General features: G+C 48.6%; 1 protein-coding gene across 4 annotated transcripts in view; it reads right to left on the reverse strand.

Annotated features, from left to right (window-relative positions):
• Positions 1–23,871, reverse strand: part of grip2b (glutamate receptor interacting protein 2b) — a 324,567-nt gene that overhangs the window by 74,055 nt on the left and 226,641 nt on the right. For 3 of the 4 annotated variants that reach the window (XM_072472104.1, XM_072472105.1, XM_072472102.1), the window contains 4 exons: positions 18,993–19,073; positions 5,451–5,520; positions 2,525–2,670; positions 63–207 (listed from right to left, as the gene is read on the reverse strand). In XM_072472104.1, the coding sequence (XP_072328205.1) occupies positions 63–207; positions 2,525–2,670; positions 5,451–5,520; positions 18,993–19,073 (442 nt within the window). The remainder of the gene's footprint in view (positions 1–62; positions 208–2,524; positions 2,671–5,450; positions 5,521–18,992; positions 19,074–23,871) is intronic. The other variant, XM_072472103.1, reaches the window with a different exon arrangement.

Below are 23,871 nucleotides of genomic sequence, written 5' to 3' on the forward strand. Positions count from 1 at the left end.
TATATTCTAATTCCCACCCCATTTGAAGAGCCACATGCAGACCATTGCTATGAGTTTCCTACCTTTCAGCCAGGCCCTTCTTGGTGAGCCCACTGATGACAATGGGATCGAATGGTTCTTCAGTCCCAGAGATGGTGATTCCCAACGGCCCACCGTACCTCTTCAGTTCCACAGTGTATATTATGGCACCAGTACTCTCCTGTTCATCTGACGAAGGCAGAGGATTTAGGCCATAATGAGACACAACGGGACAACACTTGTTAGTGGACAAAGGTTAAACCACAGGAGAACTTACCACACAAAGCTGTACTTCACCGGAAATCTAAGTAGTGTTCCTGTCACACAATGCACAGGATCAAACAGAACACTGGATGTGAATCTACGGTGGGAGTTCACGTTAGTTTACTTGTTATATTTACTTAAAGCCTGCAACATGAATATTGTACGGCTCGATTCTGAGCTCCAGGTTATCAACTGAACTCATTGTGGAATCCATAGGATCATAGAATTCCTACAGTGCAGACGGAGATCATTCAGCACATTGGATCTGCACTGACCCTCGGAAAGAGCACCATACATAGGCCCACGCCCTGTCCTATCCCCGTAACCCCACTTAACCTGCACATCGTTGGACACTAAAGGCAATTTAACATGACCAGTCCACCTAAACTGCACATCTTTGGACTGTAGGAGGAAACCAGAGCACCCAGAGGAAACCCACGCAGACACGGGGAGAACATGCAAACTCCACACAAACAGTCACCTAAGACCAGAATTTAACCCGGTCCCTGACGTTGTGAGTTAACAGTGCTAACCACTGTGCCATGGTATAGTTAATCAATTGTTGGTGCAGAGGGAGCTTTACTCTGTATCTAACTCCATGCTGTACCTGCCCTAGGAGTGTTTCATGGAGGCAGTGCATAGGGAGATTTATTCTGTATCTAATCCTGTGCTGTACCTATCCTGGGAGTGTTTGATGGAGGCAGTGTAGCTAGAGCTTTATTCTGTATCCAGTCCCATGCTGTACCTGCCCTGTGCAAGGGTCCTTCCTGTTTATTCCCCTTTTTTTATTTTGCCGTTCTTATTTTGATCCATGGATGATTAATGGGCATATCTCTTTAAGGAAGATAGCCTGTGTCTTTCGGTCAAGCAGAATATTCCAGAAGTTTAAGGAGAGATCACTTGCTGATTGAAACTGGACCTTCGCCGGTGGCCAATGAATTGGCCTGAAAGGCTGTGCTCTGCCCAGTAACAGGTGGTGATTGGATCTTATCCCACTGGTATGCTTTTCAGAGTACCAAGGTTTCAATTTTGATTTTGGCAGCATGGAGGCAAGATCAAGCTAACTCTCCCCAGAATGCTGTTGTGAACGCTATCTCTCCCTCTCTCCAGAAAGCATGTGGAGGCCGTATCCCTGAAACTACAGAGGCCTGAATACAAACGACAAACAGAAAGCAAGGTTTGAAGAGAAGTAAGGTGCCTCTCCAGGAAAGTTGCGAGTACTGCATTTGTAAATCACAGAGAACCTGAATGAATGAATCTACAGAGAGGACCATCACAGCCTGCAAACCAAAGACATAAACCTGCACGTTTGCTGTGTGGAAAATGTGCTAATAACCATCATCTGAAACAGACTCTTTTTCCTTTCAATCACGATTTTACCCCTTTCCACCCCTCTGTGTTTATCTGTCTTGCGTATGTGTGTAAAGGGTGGAGAGTAAGTTAGAATGGGAGTTCGGTGCTAGTTAATCTTTAACCAACTGTCTCTGCTGCATATTTCATTATAGTTCTCGTTATAAATAAACAGTAATTGTGTTTAAACTTACAATCTTGGTGACTGTAATTATTGGGCAGCCAAGGGCCAAAGACTTCGGGTAATTTTATAAGAATGATTGGTTAATTCACTTGTGTTGTGACTCTGGGATTGGTGGGGTTGGAATTGACCGCGCACTTGCCCAGGGTGTAGTAACAACTGGGAGTGTTTGATGGGGTCAGTGTAGAGGGAGCTTTACTCTGTATCTAACCCCGTGCTGTACCTGTCCTGGGAGTGTTTGATGGAGACAATGTAGAGGGAGATTTGTCCAGTATCTAACCCCATGTTGCATCTGTCCTGGGAGTCTTTAATGGGGACAGTGTAGAGTGAGCTTTACTCTGTATCTAATCCTGTGCCGTACCTGTCCTGGGTGTGTTTGGTGGGGACAATGTAGAGGGAGCTTTGCTCTGTATCTAATCCCGTGCGGTATCTGTCCTTGGAGTTTTTGATGGGGACAGTGTGGAGGGAACTTTGGTCTGTATCTCACCCCGTGCTGTACCTGTCCTGAGAGCCTTTGTACCTTAGTAACAATTGACTGAACAGGATTTGATTCTGAAAGTATTTTGCTGCACCTGATGGACACCACTTAACTTCGTTGGCACAGAGGTAAGCTCATCCCTCAGGGGAGCTACCTTTTAAAAAAGTAAACCCCAAAGAGAATGGAAAGCTGATCAAGGTTGAAGCCACTTGTCCTCCCTGCACGCTCAATACCTGAGTTGTCCTCATCCTTTCGAATCTTCAGTTTGACCAGTTCATCGCATTGCTGCAAGATTTGGACCGCATCCTCCATTGAACAGTTCTCTAGTCGGATGTTGTCAATGGCTAAGAGTTTATCTCCAGGCTCCAGAGTCCCTGTTCTAAAGGGGAAAGGAATAAAGCAGCTGAGAATGCCAATCTAAACGGAACATCTTCCAGGCCCCTTGGTACAGAGTAGAGCTGCAATTCTCCCGCTCAGCTTCATGCAAAATGAACTCTGTATCCCCCCCCTTCTCCTTTTTATCTCCAATGTGTTGGAAACAGGACTCCTGACCATCTCTGACCATGGTCAGAGGGCCTCCGAATGATGGAGCTCCCTCCCTAAGCTTTCCTTCACAGTGTCACCATAGCTCAGTTGGAGGACTCTGGTTCCAAGTGTCACTCACGGGGTTGTGCACACAAATCTGAGCTGACACTTCAGTGAGTACTGAGGGAGTGCCATGCTTTCGGGGAGTGATGCTATCTTACAGGTGAGACATGAAACTGAGAATCAAACTGTCTCCTTGGGTGAATGTAAACGATCCCAAGCATAATTTCAAAGAGTAGAGATCCCTCAATCAACATCGGAGAGGTAGATTATCTGATCATGATCACATTGTTGAGTGTGGGATCTTGCTGTGCATATATTGGTTGCCCCTTTTCCTGCATTACAACAATGGCTACACTTCACAAAATACAAAATAATTGGCTGTAAAGCAGTCTGAGAGCTCTGGTGGTCACAGAAAGCGCTTTTATAAAAGCAAGTCTTTCTTTCTTTACAATCTACAGGCATTCAAAACCCACACAACGTTGTTTTTTCAACTTATCTCATCTCTCCCATTCTTTATATCTGAGTGTTGTTCTGCCTTTGACTCTTCAACGCAGTTCCTCAATGCCGGGGGGGGGGGGGCAGAGAAACAAGCAGTATCACAGGCGCCGTCACCCGCAAACAATACAACGGTTCACAATCATCCAAACAATTAATCGACATTTTGCACGTGAACACACTGTCAATGTACTGTCAAGCCCAGGTTACCATGGCAACCGCCTGTAGAAACCAAAGTGTCTTGATTATGTGTATGAAGACCCAGGAGGACCGAGAAGGGGCAAGTAAAAGGAAGTTTATTCAGGTCAAATAAAATGGCCGCGACGGAGCACGGCAACGCGCCCCAGCTGGGCGGCGCTCCGCCCACTAGCGGGGAAGCTCGTATTCCACCAGTCCCACAGGGAGGTCGATTAGTGTATCCCTGATCTTGCAAGGGTTATTACAATGGGGTGGGAAAAGTGCACTAGCTCAGAGCAGACCCTTTCTGAGGTCAGATCTTCAGCCGAGTGTAATTAAGTGAGGAAGATGAGGTTGAAGCTCCTCTTTCCCCCGTGCTGATGTTCAGATATCTGAACTTGGAGGACGTAGTCAAAAAGCTGGGAATTGTTTACACTGGTGAACAGAAGGTTCATGATGGGCTTTATTAATGTGGTGAAGTTTATAAGTGGCCATCCCACAACGATAACATTCTGCCAACAGCCTATAAACAAGCAGGGAGTGGGGCTTCAATGTGATTGTCTAGCAGTCCCAGTAGTAGTGTGCACTATGGGCACAGGAAGCAGGCCCAGGAAGTGGAGAGCGATAAATCCTGAAGGCCCCAGACTCAGCAAAGTCTGGGATCTATGGCCAGGCAGGGATTGGGCTCTCGAGGAAGCAGGTTGGCGAGGGGGTGAAGGGTAATTTTGGAGGCCCAGGCTGAGGCACAAAGAAGAGTGTCATTTTGAGGGTGGGAGGGAGGCAAGGGGTTGGGGGAGGAAAGAAATGGTGTTCGAGTGCTCCCAGTGCGCATAGGGAACCCCTCAACAGCTTTACCCCCTATATTCCTTCCTTCTTCACTCTAGATGGTGGAAAAGCAGACTCCCTACTCTAGCCCGCCTGCCCACTCCAAGCCGCATCATCAGAAGCCAGTGTGTTGGTGTTGGGATCACAATCCGACACCACCACACTGGGTTGTATGCATGTGGGGAACAGTAGCAGCCCCAATTTACATATGTAAATTCCTGGCCAATTTATTTTGTAAGGAAAACACGTGTACTTGTGTGACAGCTTTCCCAACTTCAGTCCCAAAGAACATTTCAGCCAACGAAGTACAGTCACTGTTCTGATGCAGGAAATGCAGCAGTGTGTGCACAGCAAGCTCCCACAAACAGCAATGTGAGAATGACCTTTCAGCTTTCAGCGATGAGAGGGTAGACAGGCGGTGAGTATGTGGGTTGTTAGGGGAGATTATCGAGGAAGCATATTTGAGAAAGGATGTACAGAGGTAAGACTAAATGTGATGTGAGAGTGAAGTGTGCTTGGCTCAGCTTCAGCTCACTGAGAGCTTGGAGAGAGGGGGGTTGGGGGAAGGGGGTCGGGGGCAACAGGATCATGTTGAGTTGGGAGACTGCACTGAGCTTACAAAGCTGAACCTCCGCAACGGGTAGCACGAAGTTCTTAAAAAATGTCACACTCAGGTTGTGAGAGTCCTTGCCAAGGCTGTCATTTACTGCCTGTCGCTAGCTGCCTCGAGAAGGTTGTGATTGGGCCTTCTTGTTGAACTATACTGTAGTGGTCTCACATGATTAAGTGGCTTGCTTCCGAGAGCGGTGAAGAGTTAATCATGCCGGTGTGAGACTGGAGTCACATATAGGCCACAATTGGGTAAGGACGACAAGTTAACATCCCTTAAAGGACATTCGGGGATCCGAACATTGAGAGAGTCACTGTCTTGTGTTGAAGCAGGACATGTTTAATAAAGTTGCTCAAATACCCCCAGCATTATGGGAAACCTCAGCATTAACAAATTGCTTTACACAGCCAGGACCACTCATTGCTTGATCAAGTACATGCATCAAATTAGGAACAGGTACCTACCTGTGCGCTACACTCCCCTTTTTAATATCAGATATAATCAATGGATCCCCAGGCTTCCGGCTGATAGCTGCTGAACAGAAAATACATCGAATGAATCAATCAAGCCAAAGGACATCATACGCAATGAATAACTGTGAAGTCCAAACGCTCTTACTCCGCAGAGAGATCTGCTGGCCAGTACGCAGCTTGGCCAACTAACCAGTTGCACGTGGTGTTGATCGAGAGGTGACTCTTAGCCAAGGCCTCCCCTGCCTATTGTCAAATAACACCTTGAGATCTTTCACATCAGACAGTACAGGCATATAGATGGATCCCCTTTTAAAAGGAGCGCCCAAAAGACGGTACCCCCGACAGTGCAGGGCACCGTCCGTAGCTGTGAGGCAAGCGCGGCATAGTCACTGTTGCAAAAACGCGAGAGTGTACTAGTGCACAGCAAGATCCCACAGACTGCAATGTTAGGATTGTTTTGCATCCACAGTTCAGTCACTTGAAAGCCAGTGTGTGAGAACAATACTGCCCTCTGATTAAATGGCCCACAGGCCAGTGCAGGCCAGCCACTTGCATTGGGTAAGAACAGTCATAGAATCATAGAACCTCTACAGTTCTGAAGGAGGCCATTCGACCCATTGAGTCTCCGAAAGAGCACCCTACCTAGGCCCACTCCCCTGCCCTATCCCCATAACCCCACCTAACCTGCACATCTTTGGACACTCGGGCAATTTAGCATGGTCAATCCACTTAACCTGCACTTCTTTGAACTGCGCGTGGAAGCCGGAGCACCCAGAGGAAACCCATGCTGACTCAAGGAGAAAGTGCAAACTCCACATAGGCACCCGAGGCCAGATTTGAACCCGGGTCCCTGGCACTGTGAGGCAGCAGTGCTAACCACTGTGCCACCGTGCCACCCTGTCAGTGCTCCAAAGTTGGTTCAGGCTGTGCGAATGAGACGGGCAGAAAGTGGGGAAGAGTTAATACAGCAGAAGGTACTGAAGTTGCGGTGTGCAATCTAATAGCGGAGAACCACCATTGTGAGTATTTTATTCCTAGAGAGCTAAAGAAGCTAAGTATTGATTACGAGCAAAAGGCAGCGAGGAGAGCAAATGCAGGCTTGGGTCCTTCTGCAGAGTTTTTGTTTGATTGATTGATTTACAATGGGAACAACAGGATAACAATTCCTACCTGAGGCACCTCTCACCGCATTCGCTTCAATAGTGCAGCCGTTCAACTCCCAAAACCTGTGTGAGAGGCTATTTGACTGCAGTCCGCCAGACCAGTACCATCATTCACCTTTCACCATCCAGCACAACCCCTGAAATCCCTCATTACATGAATCTCATATCGATTAACTCACCGAGCCACCTCACAATAAAAATCCTATTGAACAGCCAGAATCACCATGGGAATATCTAGAACCTTCTGCATATTACGGGAAGTGGGTCAACTCAGCTCCCCTCACCTCCCCACCCCCCCCCCACCCCCATCGCACCCCCCACCCCGCCACCACCTCCCACTCCCTCCCAAGTAATTTTAAGGTTCCTTACGGAACGGGGTTACGTGCAGAAACTTTCTTCCTTGGGCCTAATTGAGGATTATTGCTATTTTGGAGAGATCGCGACTGTCCTCCCTGGGGAAGAGAAGGTTGACAGGAGATTTGACAGAGATGTTCAAAATCACGAGAGGTCTGGGAAGAGCGGATAGTGAGAAGCTGTTCCCATTGGCAAATGGATCGAGAATGAATGAATGGAATCTGTCAAAGGGCAACAGATTTGAGATAATTGGCGAGGTGAGGGGGAACCTTTCCAGCGAGTGGTTGGGACCTGGAATGCGCTGCCTGAAAGTGTGGGAGGCAGGTTCGATCGAGGCGTTCAAGAGGGAGTTGGATGATTATCTGAAAAGGGAGAATACGCAGGGCTACGGGCCAAGGCGGAGGAGTGGTTCTTCACAAGGCCAGTACTGACGGGTACAATGGCCTCCTTCTGTGCTGTCGCCAGTATGTGATTGAGTGACACATTTCCCTGTCTGGAAGACGAGGCTGTTTCCCCCCTTTGTTATTTACAATCATGTTGTGTGGTGACGCCGTTTCAAAACAAATTTTCCCTCAAACCGAGGCCATCAGTGGGAATGAGGGAAACAGTTGATCACATCAGGATAACGATCTTTTCACCTTTCTAAACTCGCACAAAGTGTCAACTGTGTGTAAATCTATCTGTAGGGATGAGGGACAACTGAACAGGTGCTGAACCAAGTGGGGGAAGTTAGGGAAGCCAAGAGATTTTCAAGAGGGATAGAGAGGTGGAGCGGTTGACGTCTTAGAGAGAGAGTTCCAGACTGTAGGATCCTAGTAGCTGAAGCCACTACCATTTATGGCAAAACATTGAGTGTGGGAACGTGGGCTTGAATGGAGCAGGATGTCTGGGTTTGTTTGGTTCAGGCTCATTAAATATTTGGTGACGGCAATGGAACCAAGGGCATGAGTCATGGCCAGGAAGCTAGTTCTGCTCCATCAGCTCAGCTTGGCCGGAATGTAACCAAATCCCCATATATGTGTTTCCACAGATAACCAAGGAAGTGGTGGAATGGGAACAAACTGAAAAAATCCCCAGCCTGTAACAAAAACCATGGTTTCAGTCCTTCTGATGTTTAGTTAAAGCTTGGTTAGTTGGCATCCTATGCAAGATAATTCAGGTATCGGAGTTGAAATTCGCAATTAGCCTGCCTGGCCCAGCTCAAAGAACAAAGAAAAGTACAGCACAGGAACAGGTATTTCAGCCCTCCAAGCCTGCGCCGACCATGCTGCCCGTCTAAACGAAAATCTTCTACACTTCCAGGGTCCGTATCCCTCTATTCCCAACCTATTCATGTATTTGTCACTTAAACGTCACTATTGTCCCTGCTTCCACCATCTCCTCCGGCAGCGAGTTCCAGGCACCCACTACCCTCTGTATAAAAAACCTGCCTTGTACATCTCCTCTAAACCTTGCCCCTCGCACCTTAAACCTATGCCCCCTAGTAATTGACCCCGCTACCCTGGGGAAAAGCCTCTGACTATCCACTCTGTCGATGCCCCTCATAATTTTGTAGACCTCTATCAGGTTGCCCCTCAACCTCCGTCGTTCCAGTGAGAACAAACCGAGTTTATTCAATCTCTCCTCATAGCTAATGCCCTCCATACCAGGCAACATCCTGGTAAATCTCTTCTGCACCCTCTCTAAAGCCTCCACATCCTTCTGGTAGTGTGGCGACCAGAATTGAACACTATACTCCAAGTGTGGCCTAACTAAGGTTCTATACAGCTGCAACATGACTTGCCAATTTTTATACTCAATGCCCCGGCCAATGAAGGCAAGCATGCCGTATGCCTTCTTGACTACCTTCTCCACCTGTGTTGCCCCTTTCAGTGACCTGTGGACCTGTACACCTAGATCTCTCAGACTATCAATACTCTTGAAGGTTCTACCATTCACTGTATATTCCCTACCTGTATTAGACCTTCCAAAATGCATGACCTCACATTTGTCCGGATTAAACTCCATCTGCCATCTCTCCGCCCAAGTCTCCAAACGATTTAAATCCTGCTGTAGCCTCTGACAGTCCTCATCGCTATCCGCAATTCCACCAACCTTTGTGTCGTCTGCAAATTTACTAATCAGACCAGTTACATTTTCCTCCAAATCATTGATATATACTACGAACAGCAAAGGTCCCAGCATTGATCCCTGCGGAATACCACTAGTCATAGCCCTCCAATCAGAAAAGCACCCTTCCATTGCTACTCTCTGCCTTCTATGACCTAGCCAGTTCTGTATCCATCTTGCCAGCTCACCCCTGATGCCGCGTGACTTCACCTTTTGTACCAGTCTGCCATGAGGGACCTTGTCAAAAGCCTTACTGAAGTCCATATAGACAACATCCACTGCCCTACCTGCATCATTCATCTTTGTGACCTCCTCAAAAAACTCTTATCAAGTTAGTGAGTCATGACCTCCCCTTCACAAAACCATGCTGCCTCTTGCTAATACATCCATTTGCTTCCAAATGGGAGTAGATCCTGTCTCGAAGAATTCTCTCCAGTAATTTCCCGACCACTGACGTAAGGCTCACCGGCCTGTAGTTCCCTGGATTATCCTTGCTACCCTTCTTAAACAAAGGAACAACATTGGCTATTCTCCAGTCCTCCGGGACATCACCTGAAGACAGTGAGGATCCAAAGATTTCTGTCAAGGCCTCAGCAATTTCCTCTCTATCCTCCTTCATTATTCTGGGGTAGATCCCATCAGGCACTGGGGACTTATCCACCTTAGTATTTTTCAAGACGCCCAACACTTCGTCTTTTTGGATCTCAATGTGACCCAGGCTATCTACACACCCTTCTCCAGACTCAACATTCAACAATTCCTTCTCTTTGGTGAATACTGAGGCAAAGTATTCATTTAGTACCTCGCTCATTTCCTCTGGCTCCACACATAGATTCCCTCGCCTGTCCTTCAGTGGGCCAACCCTTTCCCTGGTTACCCTCTTGCTTTTTATGTACGTGTAAAAAGCCTTGGGATTTTCCTTAACCCTATTTGCCAATGACTTTTCATGACCCCTTTTAGCCCTCCTGACTCCTTGCTTAAGTTCCTTCCTACTTTCCTTATATTCCACACAGACATCGTCTGTTCCCAGCCTTCTAGCCCTGACAAATGCCTCCTTTCTCTTTTTGACGAGGCCTACAATATCTCTCGTTACCCAAGGTTCCTGAAATTTGCTGTATTTATCCTTTTTCCGCACAGGAACATGCCGGTCCTGAATTCCTTTCAACTGACATTTGAAAGCCTCCCACATGTCAGATATTGATTTACCCTCAAACATCCGCCGCCAATCTAGATTCTTCAGTTCCTGCCTAATATTGTTCTAATTAGCCTTCCCCAATCTTTGGATCCTCAGTGTATTCAGGAACTCCTGCTGCAGGACCACTCTTATCCTTGTCCACCAGCACTTTAAAACTGACTGAATTGTGGTCACTGTTCCCGAAATGCTCCCCTACTGAAACGTCTACCACCTGGCCAGGCTCATTTCCCAATACCAGGTCCAGTATAGCCCCTTCCCTAGTTGGACTATCTACATTTTGTTTTATGACGCTCTCCTGAATGCTCCTTACAAACTCCGCCCCATCCAAGCCCCTAGCACTAAGTGAGTCCCAGTCAATATTGGGGAAATTAAAGTCTTCCATCACAACAATCCTGTTGCTTTCACTCCTTTCCAAAATCTGTCTCCCTATCTGCTCCTCTATCTCCCGCTGGCTGTTGGGGGGCCTGGAGTAAACCCCGAACATTGTGACTGCACCCTTCTTATTCCTGACCTCTACCCATATAGCCTCGCTGCCCTCTGAGGTGTCCTCCCGCAGTACAACTGTGATATTCTCCTTAACCAGTAGCGCAACTCCACCACCCCTTTACATCCCCCTCTATCCCGCCTGAAACATCTAAACCCCGGAATGTTTTGCTGCCAATCCTGTCCTTCCCTCAACCAGGTCTCTGTAATGGCAACAACATCATTGTTCCAAGTACTATTCCAAGCTCTAAGTTCATCTGCCTTACCCGTTATACTTCTTGCATTAAAACATATGCATTTCAGGCCACCAGTCCCGCTGTTTTCAGCAACATCTCCCTGTCTGCTCTTCCTCAGAGCCATACTGGCCCTATTCCCTAGTTCTCCCTCAATCTTTTCACCTTCTGACCTATTGTTCCGGTAGGCATCCACCTGCCATACTAGTTCAACTCTCCCATGTGACACTAGCAAACTCATGGCCAGGATATTTATGCCTCTCCAGTTTAGATGCAACCCATCCTTCTTATACAGGTCACACCTGCCCCGGAAGAGCTCCCAGTGGTTCAGATAATGGAAACCCTCCCTCCTACACCAACTGTTTAGCCACGTGTTTAGCTGCTCTATCTTCCGATTTCTAGCCTCACTGGCACATGGCACAGGAAGTTTAATCCCGAGATTACAACCCTTGAGGTCCTGTCTTTTAACATTCTGCCTAGCTCCCTGAACTCCTGCTGCAGGACCTCATGCCCCTTCCTGCCTATGTCATTAGTACCAATATGTACAATGACCTCTGCCTGTTTGCCCTCCCCCTTCAGGATGCCCGCTACCCGTTTCGGAGACATCCTGAACTCTGGCACCAGGGAGGCAACATACCATCCTAGAGTCTCTTTCACGTCCACAGAAGTGCCTATCTGTGCCCATGACTACAGAGTCCCCTATGACTATTGCTCTTCTGCGCTTTGGCTCTCCCTGCTGAACATCAGAGCCAGCGGTGGTGCCACTTCTCTGGCTGCTGTTGTTTTCCCCTGATAGGCTATTCCCCCCAACAGTATCCAAAGCAGTATACCTGTTCGAGAGGGGGACAACCACAGGGGATTCCTGCACTGACTGCCTGCCGCTTCTGATGGTCACCCATCTCTCTGCCTGCACCTTGGGTGTGACCACATCTCTAGAACTCCTATCTATAATGCTTTCTGCAACCTGCATGCTCTTAAGTGGCTGGGGCTGTTTAGCACAGGGCTAAATCGCTGGCTTTGAAAGCAGACCAAGGCAGGCCAGCAGCACGGTTCAATTCCCGTAACAGCCTCCCTGAACAGGCGCCGGAATGTGGTGACTAGCGCTTTTCACAGTAACTTCATTTGAAGCCTACTTGTGACAATAAGCGATTTTCATTCATTTCAAGTGCATCCAATTGCTGCTCCAACCGAACCACGCGGTCTGCGAGGAGCTGCCATTGGTTACACTTGCTGCAGATGTAATCGACCGGAACGCTGGAAGCATCACAGATCTGCCACATCTCACAGTTGGAGCTCTGCACACCGTTGAGTGACATTTAAGCACGAATTAATTTAAAATAATTCTTGAATTATTGTTAGATTCAGTTACAACTAACTATATGGCCCTGACGAGAGATGATTTTTACTGTAAAATTAATGCTAAATACCAATCTCTGTCCTCAGGTTTAGTTACTCCACTATCTAGTTAATCAATTACATTTTTTTGCAATATAATTTTTTTTTCAAATGTAACAGATTCCCAACCAGCCTATCAGGTCACAGCTTTACTCTGATGTCACTTAGTGTCCCCCCATCCCTCCTCCACACACAATTCTGGTTCTCTCCCTGCAGATTAACAGTTACAGGCCAGAAGAAAGAGAACAAAACGTACGTAAAAAGCACCGTCTCCCACTCTGCACCAAATTACCAATTTCCAATTCCCACTCTGGATGTGGCTCACTCACTCAGGATGTGTCTCCTTCACCTGCGCAAAGCATACTGAGTGCGCTTTCTGTCTGTCTTTTATACAGAACTCAGCTAACCAAGGTGACTCACACTACTTAAGCTCATTGCCAGGACCTCACTGAATCAGAGGCCAAGCAGTAACCGTAGCACCCTCGGCAATTTTATATTGCGATCAGGAGCGCAGCAAACTGATGCAGGAACCCTTAGTCAGCAAAGTGTAAACGGTCTCCAAGGTACCTTTATCCAAGGTACAGGGGTTGATTGCCTCAGGCAAGGACACCATTCAGAACATCCCAAATCCTGAATCGACTCTGAAAGCGGCGCAAGGCTGACATCCATACAACATCTTGCACCTCCACAAGGTGTTCCAAAATACTTCACAGCCAATGAATTACATCCTGGAGTGTAGTTACTGCTGTCGTGTAGGAAATGTGTCAGTGTGTAAAGATCCACCGGGAAATGTCACCTGGCTGTCGGTGAGAGGGACCCTTCACCACAGAAAGACTGTGCGGGAGTGTGGGATTCCTTCAGGAACTATGCAGTGAGATCTTAAATCATCAGCTGGAGTCATTATCAGAAATGTAACATTGAATAACAAAGCAAGTGAGATTGTGGGGACCAAGCAGGCCCACCTGTCACATTAAAGGAGCAGCCCTTTGGATTTCGGCGGCAGCAGTGCGCAGGGGCCCTCTGGGAGGTGAGTAGCGACTTTAAAACCACTTACCTTTACAGGAGCAGCCCTTTGGATTTCGGCGGCAGCGGTGCGCAGGGGCCTTCTGGGAGGTGAGTACTTACTTTAAAACCACTTACCTTTACAGGAGCAGCCCTTTGGATTTCGGCGGCAGCGGTGCGCAGGGGCCTTCTGGGAGGTGAGTACTTACTTTAAAACCACTTACCTTTACAGGAGCAGCCCTTTGGATTTCGGCGGCAGCGGTGCGCAGGGGCCCTCTGGGAGGTGAGTAGCGACTTTAAAAAGCCTTACCTGGTCCCCTGTCTGTTCTTTTCTGTTTTATTTGTTTTTATATAAGGCGGGAACCGGAAGTTCGACCCGCGGACCTCTGGGAAGTCCCCCCCCCCCCCACCCCCCCCAACCAATAAATTCTGGTGGAGAGGAAACCCGAGACACTACACGTGTAGTGTCTCCCACCCGCCCTCCTCCTCTAACCTAATAATAAGACCCATTGGTGTAAGGTAAGTGCCATATTATATTATTATTATATTATTAGCATTGTGCAGGTCAAGGTTCGGAGGTGGAGGAGCAGTCTCTGTCAGCGAGAGAACGTGAGAACATCTAAGACACTCAGAAGGTAAGAAGGTAAGTAAGTGATTTTTATTTATTTTTACTTTTATACCTTTTTTCAAATTGTGTGTGTCGGGGGGAAACTGAAGTGACATCACAGAAAAGCTGTGGCCAGAGTGGCTGGTTGGGATTCTACCCTAAATTTAAAAAAAATTTGAGTATTTGGTAACTAATTAAACATAATAACTTAATTATAATTTAGAGGGATATCTAAGCCAGAGATCGGAGAGTACTATAGTTAGCTATCGCATTTCTATTAGAAATCTAGTGCTAGGAAACAGATAGTTGACAGTAACTTTGAAAGTTTAAAAAAAATATTTTTAAAAAAAAGACAAATTTTAATTTTAATTTTAATTAATTGACGCAATGTCAGTTAGAGGGGTGCTGTGCTCTGACTGTGAGATGTGGCAGGTCCGGGAGGCTTCCAGCGTCCCGGATGGCTTCATCTGCAGAAAGTGCACCCAACTGGAGCTCCTCACAGACTGCATGGTTCGGTTGGAGCAGCAATTGGATGCACTTAGGAGCATGCAGGTGGCGGAAAGCGTCATAGATCACAGTTATGTAAATGTGGTCACACCCAAGGTGCAGGCAGAGAAATGGGTGACCACCAGAAAGGGCAGGCAGTCAGTGCAGGAATCCCCTGTGGTTGTCCCCCTCTCGAACAGATATACCCCTTTGGATACTGTCGGGGGGGATAGCCTATCAGGGGAAAACAGCAGCAGCCAGAGCAGTGGCACCACAGCTGGCTCTGATGTTCAGAAGGGAGGGTCAAAGCGCAGAAGAGTAATAGTAATAGGGGACTCTATAGTCATGGGCACAGATAGGCGCTTCTGTGGACGTGAAAGAGACTCCAGGATGGTATGTTGCCTCCCTGGTGCCAGGGTCCAGGATGTCTCCGAACGGGTAGAGGGCATCCTGAAGGGGGAGGGCAAACAGGCAGAGGTCGTTGTACATATTGGTACTAACGACATAGGCAGGAAGGGGCATGAGGTCCTGCAGCAGGAGTTCAGGGAGCTAGGCAGAAAGTTAAAAGACAGGACCTCGAGGGTTGTAATCTCGGGATTACTCCCTGTACCACGTGCCAGTGAGCCTAGAAATAGGAAGATAGAGCAGATAAACACGTGGCTAAACAGCTGGTGTAGGAGGGAGGGTTTCCATTATTTGGACCACTGGGAGCTCTTCCGGGGCAGATGTGACCTGAATAAGAAGGACGGGTTGCACCTAAACCGGAGAGGCATAAATATCCTTGCCGCGAGGTTTGCTAGTGTCACACGGGAGGGTTTAAACTAGTATGGCAGGGAGGTGGGCACGGGAGCAATAGGTCAGAAGGTTCGCATTGAGGGAGAACTAGGGAATAGGTGTGGCTCTGAGGCAGAGCAGACGGGGAGAAGTTGCTGAACACAGCGGGTCTGGTGGCCTGAAGTGCATATGTTTTAATGCAAGGAGCATTACGGGTAAGGCAGATGAACTTAGAGCTTGGATTAGTACTTGGAACTATGATGTTGTTGCCATTACAGAGACCTGGTTGAGGGAAGGGCAGGATTGGCAGCTAAACGTTCCAGGATTTAGATATTTCAGGCGGGATAGAGGGGGATGTAAAAGGGGAGGTGGAGTTGCGCTACTTGTTCGGGAGAATATCACAGCTGTACTGCGAGAGGACACCTCAGAGGGCAGTGAGGCTATATGGGTAGAGATCAGGAATAAGAAGGGTGCAGTCACAATGTTGGGGGTATACTACAGGCCTCCCAACAGCCAGCGGGAGATAGAGGAGCAGATAGGTAGACAGATTTTGGAAAAGAGTAAAAACAACAGGGTTGTGGTGATGGGAGACTTCAACTTCCCCAATATTGACTGGGACTCACTTAGTGCCAGGGGCTTAGACGGGGCGGAGTTTGTAAGGAGCATCCAGGAGGGCTTCTTAAAACAATATGTAGACAGTCCAACTAGGGAAGGGGCGGTACTGGACCTGGTATTGGGGAATGAGCCCGGCCAGGTGGTAGATGTTTCAGGAGGGGAGCATTTCGGTAACAGTGACCACAATTCAGTAAGTTTTAAAGTACTGGTGGACAAGGATAAGAGTGGTCCGAGGATGAATGTGCTAAATTGGGGGAAGGCTAATTATAACAATATTAGGCGGGAACTGAAGAACATAGATTGGGGGCGGATGTTTGAGGGCAAATCAACATCTGACATGTGGGAGGCTTTCAAATGTCAGTTGAAAGGAATACAGGACCGGCATGTTCCTGTGAGGAAGAAAGATAAATACGGCAATTTTCGGGAACCTTGGATGACGAGTGATATTGTAGGCCTCGTCAAAAAGAAAAAGGAGGCATTTGTCAGGGCTAAAAGGCTGGGAACAGACGAAGCCTGCGTGGAATATAAGGAAAGTAGGAAGGAACTTAAGCAAGGAGTCAGGAGGACTAGAAGGGGTCACGAAAAGTCATTGGCAAATAGGGTTAAGGAAAATCCCAAGGCTTTTTACACGTACATAAAAAGCAAGAGGGTAGCCAGGGAAAGGGTTGGCCCACTGAAGGATAGGCAAGGGAATCTATGTGTGGAGCCAGAGGAAATGGGCGAGGTACTAAATGAATACTTGCATCAGTATTCACCAAAGAGAAGGAATTGGTAGATGTTGAGTCTGGAGAAGGGGGTGTAGATAGCCTGGGTCACATTGTGATCCAAAAAGACGAGGTGTAGGGTGTCTTAAAAAATATTAAGGTAGATAAGTCCCCAGGGCCTGATGGGATCTACCCCAGAATACTGAAGGAGGCTGGAGAGGAAATTGCTGAGGCCTTGACAGAAATCTTTGGATCCTCGCTGTCTTCAGGGGATGTCCCGGAGGACTGGAGAATAGCCAATGTTGTTCCTCTGTTTAAGAAGGGTACCAAGGATAATCCCGGGAACTACAGGCCGGTGAGCCTTACTTCAATGGTAGGGAAATTACTGGAGAGAATTCTTCGAGACAGGATCTACTCCCATTTGGAAGCAAATGGACGTATTAGTGAGAGGCAGCACGGTTTTGTGAAGGGGAGGTCGTGTCTCACTAACTTGATAGAGTTTTACGAGGAGGTCACTAAGATGATTGATGCAGGTAGGGCAGTAGATGTTGTTGATATGGACTTCAGTAAGGCCTTTGACAAGGTCCCTCATGGTAGACTAGTACAAAAGGTGAAGTCACACGGGATCAGGGGTGAGCTGGCAAGGTGGATACAGAACTGGCTAGGCCATAGAAGGCAGAGAGTAGCAAAGGGATGCTTTTCTAATTGGAGGGCTGTGACCAGTGGTGTTCCACAGGGATCAGTGCTGGGACCTTTGCTCTTTGTAGTATATATAAATGATTTGGAGGAAAATGTAACTGGTCTGATTAGTAAGTTTGCAGACGACACAAAGGTTGGTGGAATTGCGGATAGCGATGAGGACTGTCGGAGGATACAGCAGGATTTAGATTGTCTGGAGACTTGGGCGGAGAGATGGCAGATGGAGTTTAATCCGGACAAATGTGAGGTAATGCATTTTGGAAGGTCTAATGCAGGTAGGGAATATACAGTGAATAGTAGAACCCTCAAGAGTATTGAAAGTCAAAGAGATCTAGGAGTACAGGTCCACAGGTCATTGAAAGGGGCAACACAGGTGGAGAAGGTAGTCAAGAAGGCATACGGCATGCTTGCCTTCATTGGCCGGGGCACTGAGTATAAGAATTGGCAAGTCATGTTGCAGCTGTATAGAACCTTAGTTAGGCCACACTTGGAGTATAGTGTTCAATTCTGGTCGCCACACTACCAGAAGGATGTGGAGGCTTTAGAGAGGGTGCAGAAGAGATTTACCAGAATGTTGCCTGGTATGGAGGGCATTAGCTATGAGGAGCGATTGAATAAACTCAGTTTGTTCTCACTGGAACGAAGGAGGTTGAGGGGAGACCTGATAGAGGTATATAAAATTATGAGGGGCATAGACAGAGTGGATAGTCAGAGGCTTTTCCCCAGGGTAGAGGGGTCAATTACTAGGGGGCATAGGTTTAAGGTGAGAGGGGCAAGGTTTAGGGTAGATGTACGAGGCAAGTTTTTTAGGCAGAGGGTTGTGGGTGCCTGGAACTCGCTACCGGAGGAGGTAGTGGAAGCAGGGACGATAGGGACATTTAAGGGGCATCTTGACAAATATATGAATAGGATGGGAATAGAAGGATACGGACCCAGGAAGTGTAGAAGATTGTAGTTTAGTCGGGCAGCATGGTCGGCACGGGCTTGGAGGGCCGAAGGGCCTGTTCCTGTACTGTACATTTCTTTGTTCTTTGAAATACAGCAACCAATTCGTGCACAGCAAGCTCCCACAGTCAGTAATCAGATAAATGACCAAATAATCTGTTTTTGGTTGAGGGATAAATGTTCGATCTACCAGCTGAGGGGGGCTTTGGGTTTAATATCTCATCTGAAAGATGGCACCTCGACACATGTGGCACTACCTGAGGCAATGCAAGGGATTCCCTGAGCCTTGGGGAATGCAATAAAGTCACAGATTGAGCAGGGTTCGCTCGGTTCTAACGTGTCTGTTTCTCTCTCTCATGGGATGTGGGTGTCACTTGCAAGGCCAGCATTTGCTGCCCATCCGTAACTGCCCTTTGAACTGAGGGAAATTGCTTGGCCGTTTAAGAGTCAACCACATTGCTGGCTGCACATGTAGGCCAGAGCAGGTAAGCATGGCAGCTTTCCTTCTCTGAAGGACTGAAAGAACCAGATACATGTTTATGACAATCGATGACAGTCGCCATGGCCACTATTACTGAGATTAGCTTTTCAATTCCAGATTTATTAATTGAAGTTTAAATTTCACAGCTGCCATGCGGGGATTTGAACCCAGAGCATCAGCCTGGGCCTCTGAATTACCAGTCCAGTGACAATACCACTACCACCACCATCTCCCCTCTCTGCACACCTAAAATGAGGAAGGACAGAACCTGAAGGAGAATCTACTCACAGCTGATGGTGATGCCAAGCTCGACCCCTCTCTTCTTGGGCAATTTCACATGAAAGGTCCCACTACTGGGAATAACAGATTCTGTGGAAGAGAAACAAACTCACATAAGATGCCCCGGATCGTTAATCTTTTGAAAACACAAGTGTTAAGGTGCACGCACTCTGTTCTTGACTTATTTTGATTCCCCTGGAGTTGGTGATGTGGTAACACAGGAAAATAAAACAGTGAGGAAAATCTGAAATCAGAACAGAAAATGCTGGAAATGCTCAGCAAGTCAGACAGCATCTGCAGAGAGAGAGAAACACGGAGTTAATGTTACACTGTCGACCTGAAATGTTAACTCTGTTTCTCTCCCCAGATGCTGCCAAACATGCTGAGTATTTCTAGCATTTCTTGGTGAATATTTAACACATTGGCATGACATGCTGTGCTTACTAGTTTAATGCAGTTGCTTTATTTCAACCAGTTAATTCTTTACTCTATAATGGGATATGGTTGCCGCTGGAAAGGCCAGCATTTGTTGCTCATCCCTCATTGCCCTCTAACTGACTGGGTTGCTCGGCCATTTCAGGGGACAGTAAGTGTCAGCCACATTGCTGTGGGTCTGGAGTCACATGTACGTCAGACTGGGTAAGGACGGTGTTATAACCTGCCTGCTTACCATTGGCTGGGGACTAATGACAATCCCACAATCCTGTGGGAGTATGAGCTTCCCCAATGAGGGGGCGGAGAAATCATTAGCAGACTCCCTGTATAAATAAAGCTGGCCAGTTTGGAACCAGCTGGAAGGAGTGAGCAGCAAGCGAGGTTGCTGTTGTATATATATGTTATTGTAAATAAATGTTTTTTTTTGTATCCTTAAAACTCGTGCTGGATTCTTCGTGACCCTCACAAAACTGGCGACGAGGGTTAAAGTGAATAGCTGTCTACACTGCTGAAGCCACTTCCCTGGGTTTTTGTTGGATACAGGTTGGAAGCTGTTTTCTATTAAATAATGCTGCTATACGGACGTTTGGATGTTTTTGATGCTGTGCTGGAAAGCTGGAACCAGTACGCACAATAGATGCGTTACTATTTCCGGACAAACTATATCACCGAAAACGAGTGCCAGGTGGTCATATTGCTCACCGACTGCGGCCCGCATACGTTTGGGGTGATTAGGAGCCTTACGTACCCAGCTGCGCCATACACCAAAACGTTTGATGAACTTGTGAATTTAGTGGGGCAACATTTTAACCCAACCCCGTCCACAATAGTCCAGCGTTACCGGTTTAATACCGCGGAGAGGACCCCTGGAGAATCCCTTGCCGACTTTCTATTCAGGCTATGCAGGATTGCGGAGTACTGTGACTATGGTAAGACCTTGTCAGAAATGTTACGCGACCGTTTGGTTTGCAGTATTAACAATGCGGCCACCCAGAGAAAGTTGTTAGCGGAGCCAACATTGACGTTTCAACAGGCCATTCAAATAGTATTGTCCTGAGAGAGCGCAGAACGAGGAGTACAGGAGCTACAGGGAATGGAAGTGCATGCCTTGGGGCGCAACCCCTTCCGTCCGAAAACGTCCCCCCGCACTCCTGCGGTACCTTGGGCGAGGCAACATCCGGACCGACGCCAGTGGCCGTCGGACATTCCTCCCGAAGGGAGCCTTCTCCAGAACCAATGGATGAGGAGCCATGTCCGTGTCAGACTTGTAGGCGCCGACCCCGTCGCAGACACCGGTCCTGGGGGGGCTAGAGGCGCCGTCATTCCGACCAAAACTGGAGCCAGCCCAGGGGCCGTACCTTCCATGTGGATGAACCTACGGCGATTACTCCAGAGGACGTGGAGACGGAGGACGACTGCCTGCAGCTGCATTGAGTGGCAGCTCCCCGTGTGGCCCCAATTAAGGTGACAGTACGGGTCAATGGTCACCCGCTTGAGATGGAGTTGGACACTGGCGCAGCGGTCTCCGTGATCGCCAAGAGGACATTCGACTGCATCAAGCAGGGTGTACAGACCCTTACATTAACCAACACACAGGCCAGGTTGGCCACCTACACGGGGGAACCATTGGGCATAGCAGGAACTACGGTGTCCCCTGTTGTTTATGGACGCCAGGAGAGGCGTTTCCCACTTATCGTGGTGCGCGGCCATGGGCCCAGCCTGTTGGGTCGGGACTGGTTGCGCCATTTGCGGTTGCAGTGGCAGCACATCCTCCAAACAGTTTCTGGAGGGTTGACTGAGGTGCTACGATACCCAGATGTATTCCAGCCCGGTTTGGGGAAAATAAAAGGGGCCGTAGCCCGTATCCAAGTCGAACCAGGAGCCACGCCGCGCTATTTCCGGGCGAGCCCGGTGCCATACGCCTTTCTCGAGAAGGTAGAAGGGGAGCTCACTCATTTGGAGACTTTGGGTATCATCAGGCCAGTCCGTTTCGCTGACTGGGCAGCACCAATTGTACCTGTAATGAAGCCAGATGCCACAGTTCGCTTGTGCGGCGACTACAGTGAATACGGCTTCCCGACTCGACCGATATCCAATGCCTCGCATAGAGGATCTCTATGCGAAGCTTGCAGGCGGATTCTCGTTCACAAAATTAGATATGAGTCACGTCTACCGACAGTTGGAGCTGGATCCTGCCTCCCGACCATATGTAATGATTAATACACACCGAGGCCTGTATGAATATACACGGTTGCCCTTTGGGGTATCCTCTGCCTGCACTATTTTTCAACGCGTTATGGAGGGCATTTTGAGAGGTTTACCACGTGTCGCTGTCTATTTAGATGACATCGGCTGTCCTTAGACGCTTTTCGGAGGCTGGAGTCCGTTTACGTCGCACAAAGTGCATCTTTCAGGCGAAGGAAGTAGTCTACCTGGGTTATTGGGTGGACCGCGAAGGTTTGCACCCCGTCGCGGAGAAGGTGCGCGCGATTCAACAGGCCCCCACCCCGACTGACACTTCGCATCTTCGTTCTTTTCTCGGCCTCGTAAACTATTACGGGAAGTTCCTCCTCAATCTGGCAACTACGCTGGCCCTGTTGCACCTTCTGCTAAATAAGAATCACACCTGGGTTTGGGGTCAGCCGCAAGAAGCCGCTTTCCAACGGGTAAAACGACAATTGTCGTCGTCTGGGTTACTAACCCACTATGATCCTGGAAAGCCTTTGCTCGTCACATGTGATGCATCCCCGTATGGTATTGGGGCCGTCCTGTCCCACAAGATGGAGAACGGGGCCGAGCGACCGATAGCTTTCGCCTCCCGCACATTGACTGCAGCGGAAAAAAAGTACTTGCAGATCGAGAAGGAGGGCCCGGCGGTGGTCTTTGCGGTGAAACGCTTCCACCAGTACGTGTATGGCCGCCACTTCACTATCGTGACTGATCATAAGCCTCTGCTGGGACTTTTCAGAGAGGATAAGCCAATACCGCCCATTGCTTCTGCACGGATCCAGCGCTGGGCTTTGTTGCTCGCTGCATACGAGTATTCTCTGGAGCACAAACCAGGAACCCAGATAGCGAATGCCGACGCACTGAGCCGATTGCCTTTATCGACCGGCCCCATGTCGACCCCCACGACTGGTGAGTTGGTTGCAACCCTACATTTTATGGACACCTTGCCTGTCACGGCATCACAGATCTGTGAGTGGACCCAGACGGAGCCAGTCCTGTCAAAGGTTCGGCACATAGTCCTGTATGGTGGGCAGCATAGACAGCTCCCAGGCGAGTTGCGGGCATTTTCCTCCAAGCTGTCAGAATTCAACGTGGAAGACGGCATCCTCTTGTGGGGGACGCGTGTGATTGTCCCGGAAAAAGGACAGGAGCTGATACTAAGAGACTTGCACAATGGGCATCCAGGTGTGACCAAAATGAAAATGTTGGCCCGGAGTTATGTCTGGTGGCCAGGCCTCGACACCGACATTGAGAAGGCAGCCCAAAACTGCTCCATTTGCCAGGAGCATCAGAAGCTTCCGCCGGCCGCGCCCCTACATCACTGGGAATGGCCAGGGCAGCCTTGGGCGCGCTTGCATGCAGGTTTCACCGGCCCTTTTCAAGGATCCATGTTCCTTCTATTCATCGACGCCCAGTCTAAACGGCTAGAGGTGCATAAGATGCTAGGCACAACGTCCTGCGTTTGTCTTGTAGTACGCATGGCCTCCCCGAGGTGCTGGTCACGGATAACGGCACTCCATTCACGAGTGAGGAGTTTGCGAGGTTCATGAAGATGAACAGCATACGCCATATCCTCACTGCCCCTTACCACCCAGCTTCAAATGGGTTGGCAGAGTGCGCAGTGCAGTTATTCAAACGAGGCCTAAAGAAGCAGTCTTCTGGGTCAATGGACATGAGACTGGCTCGCTTTTTGTTTTTGTATAGGACCACCCCCCATGCGGTGACTGGGGTAGCTCCCGCAGAACTCCTAATGGGCCGGAGACTTCGCACCCGCCTTAGCATGGTTTTCCCGGACATTGGCGCGAAAGTACGCCGCATACAAGAACGGCAGGGACATGGTTTTTCTTGGCATCGGCCGATTCGGCAGTTTGCGCCCGGTGACCCAGTGTTCATTCGGAATTTTGCTGGTGGTGCCCAGTGGGTCCCTGGCATAATCTTTCGCCAAACTGGCCCTATGTCTTACCAGGTGCAAGCCCAGGGTTGTCTCCAGCGCAAACATGTAGACCACGTTCAGTCCAGAAGACTATCCCTTCCAAAAATCCCCGCCCCCGGAGCTAATTTCTACAGCCACAGAGACCAGAGACAATGGAAAGTAGTCCTCACAATCTTCCTCTGGTGCCACACTCAAAGCCTGCGCAGGTCGTTACAGAACCGCCTGGAGATAGAGATGCCGAGATGTCGGAGGCTGCAGACTCTGATTCTGAGATGGAGGCACAGGGCGCAT

The sequence above is a fragment of the Scyliorhinus torazame genome, chromosome 13 (genome assembly GCF_047496885.1).
Source record: "Scyliorhinus torazame isolate Kashiwa2021f chromosome 13, sScyTor2.1, whole genome shotgun sequence".
Taxonomy (NCBI): Eukaryota; Metazoa; Chordata; class Chondrichthyes; order Carcharhiniformes; family Scyliorhinidae; genus Scyliorhinus; species Scyliorhinus torazame.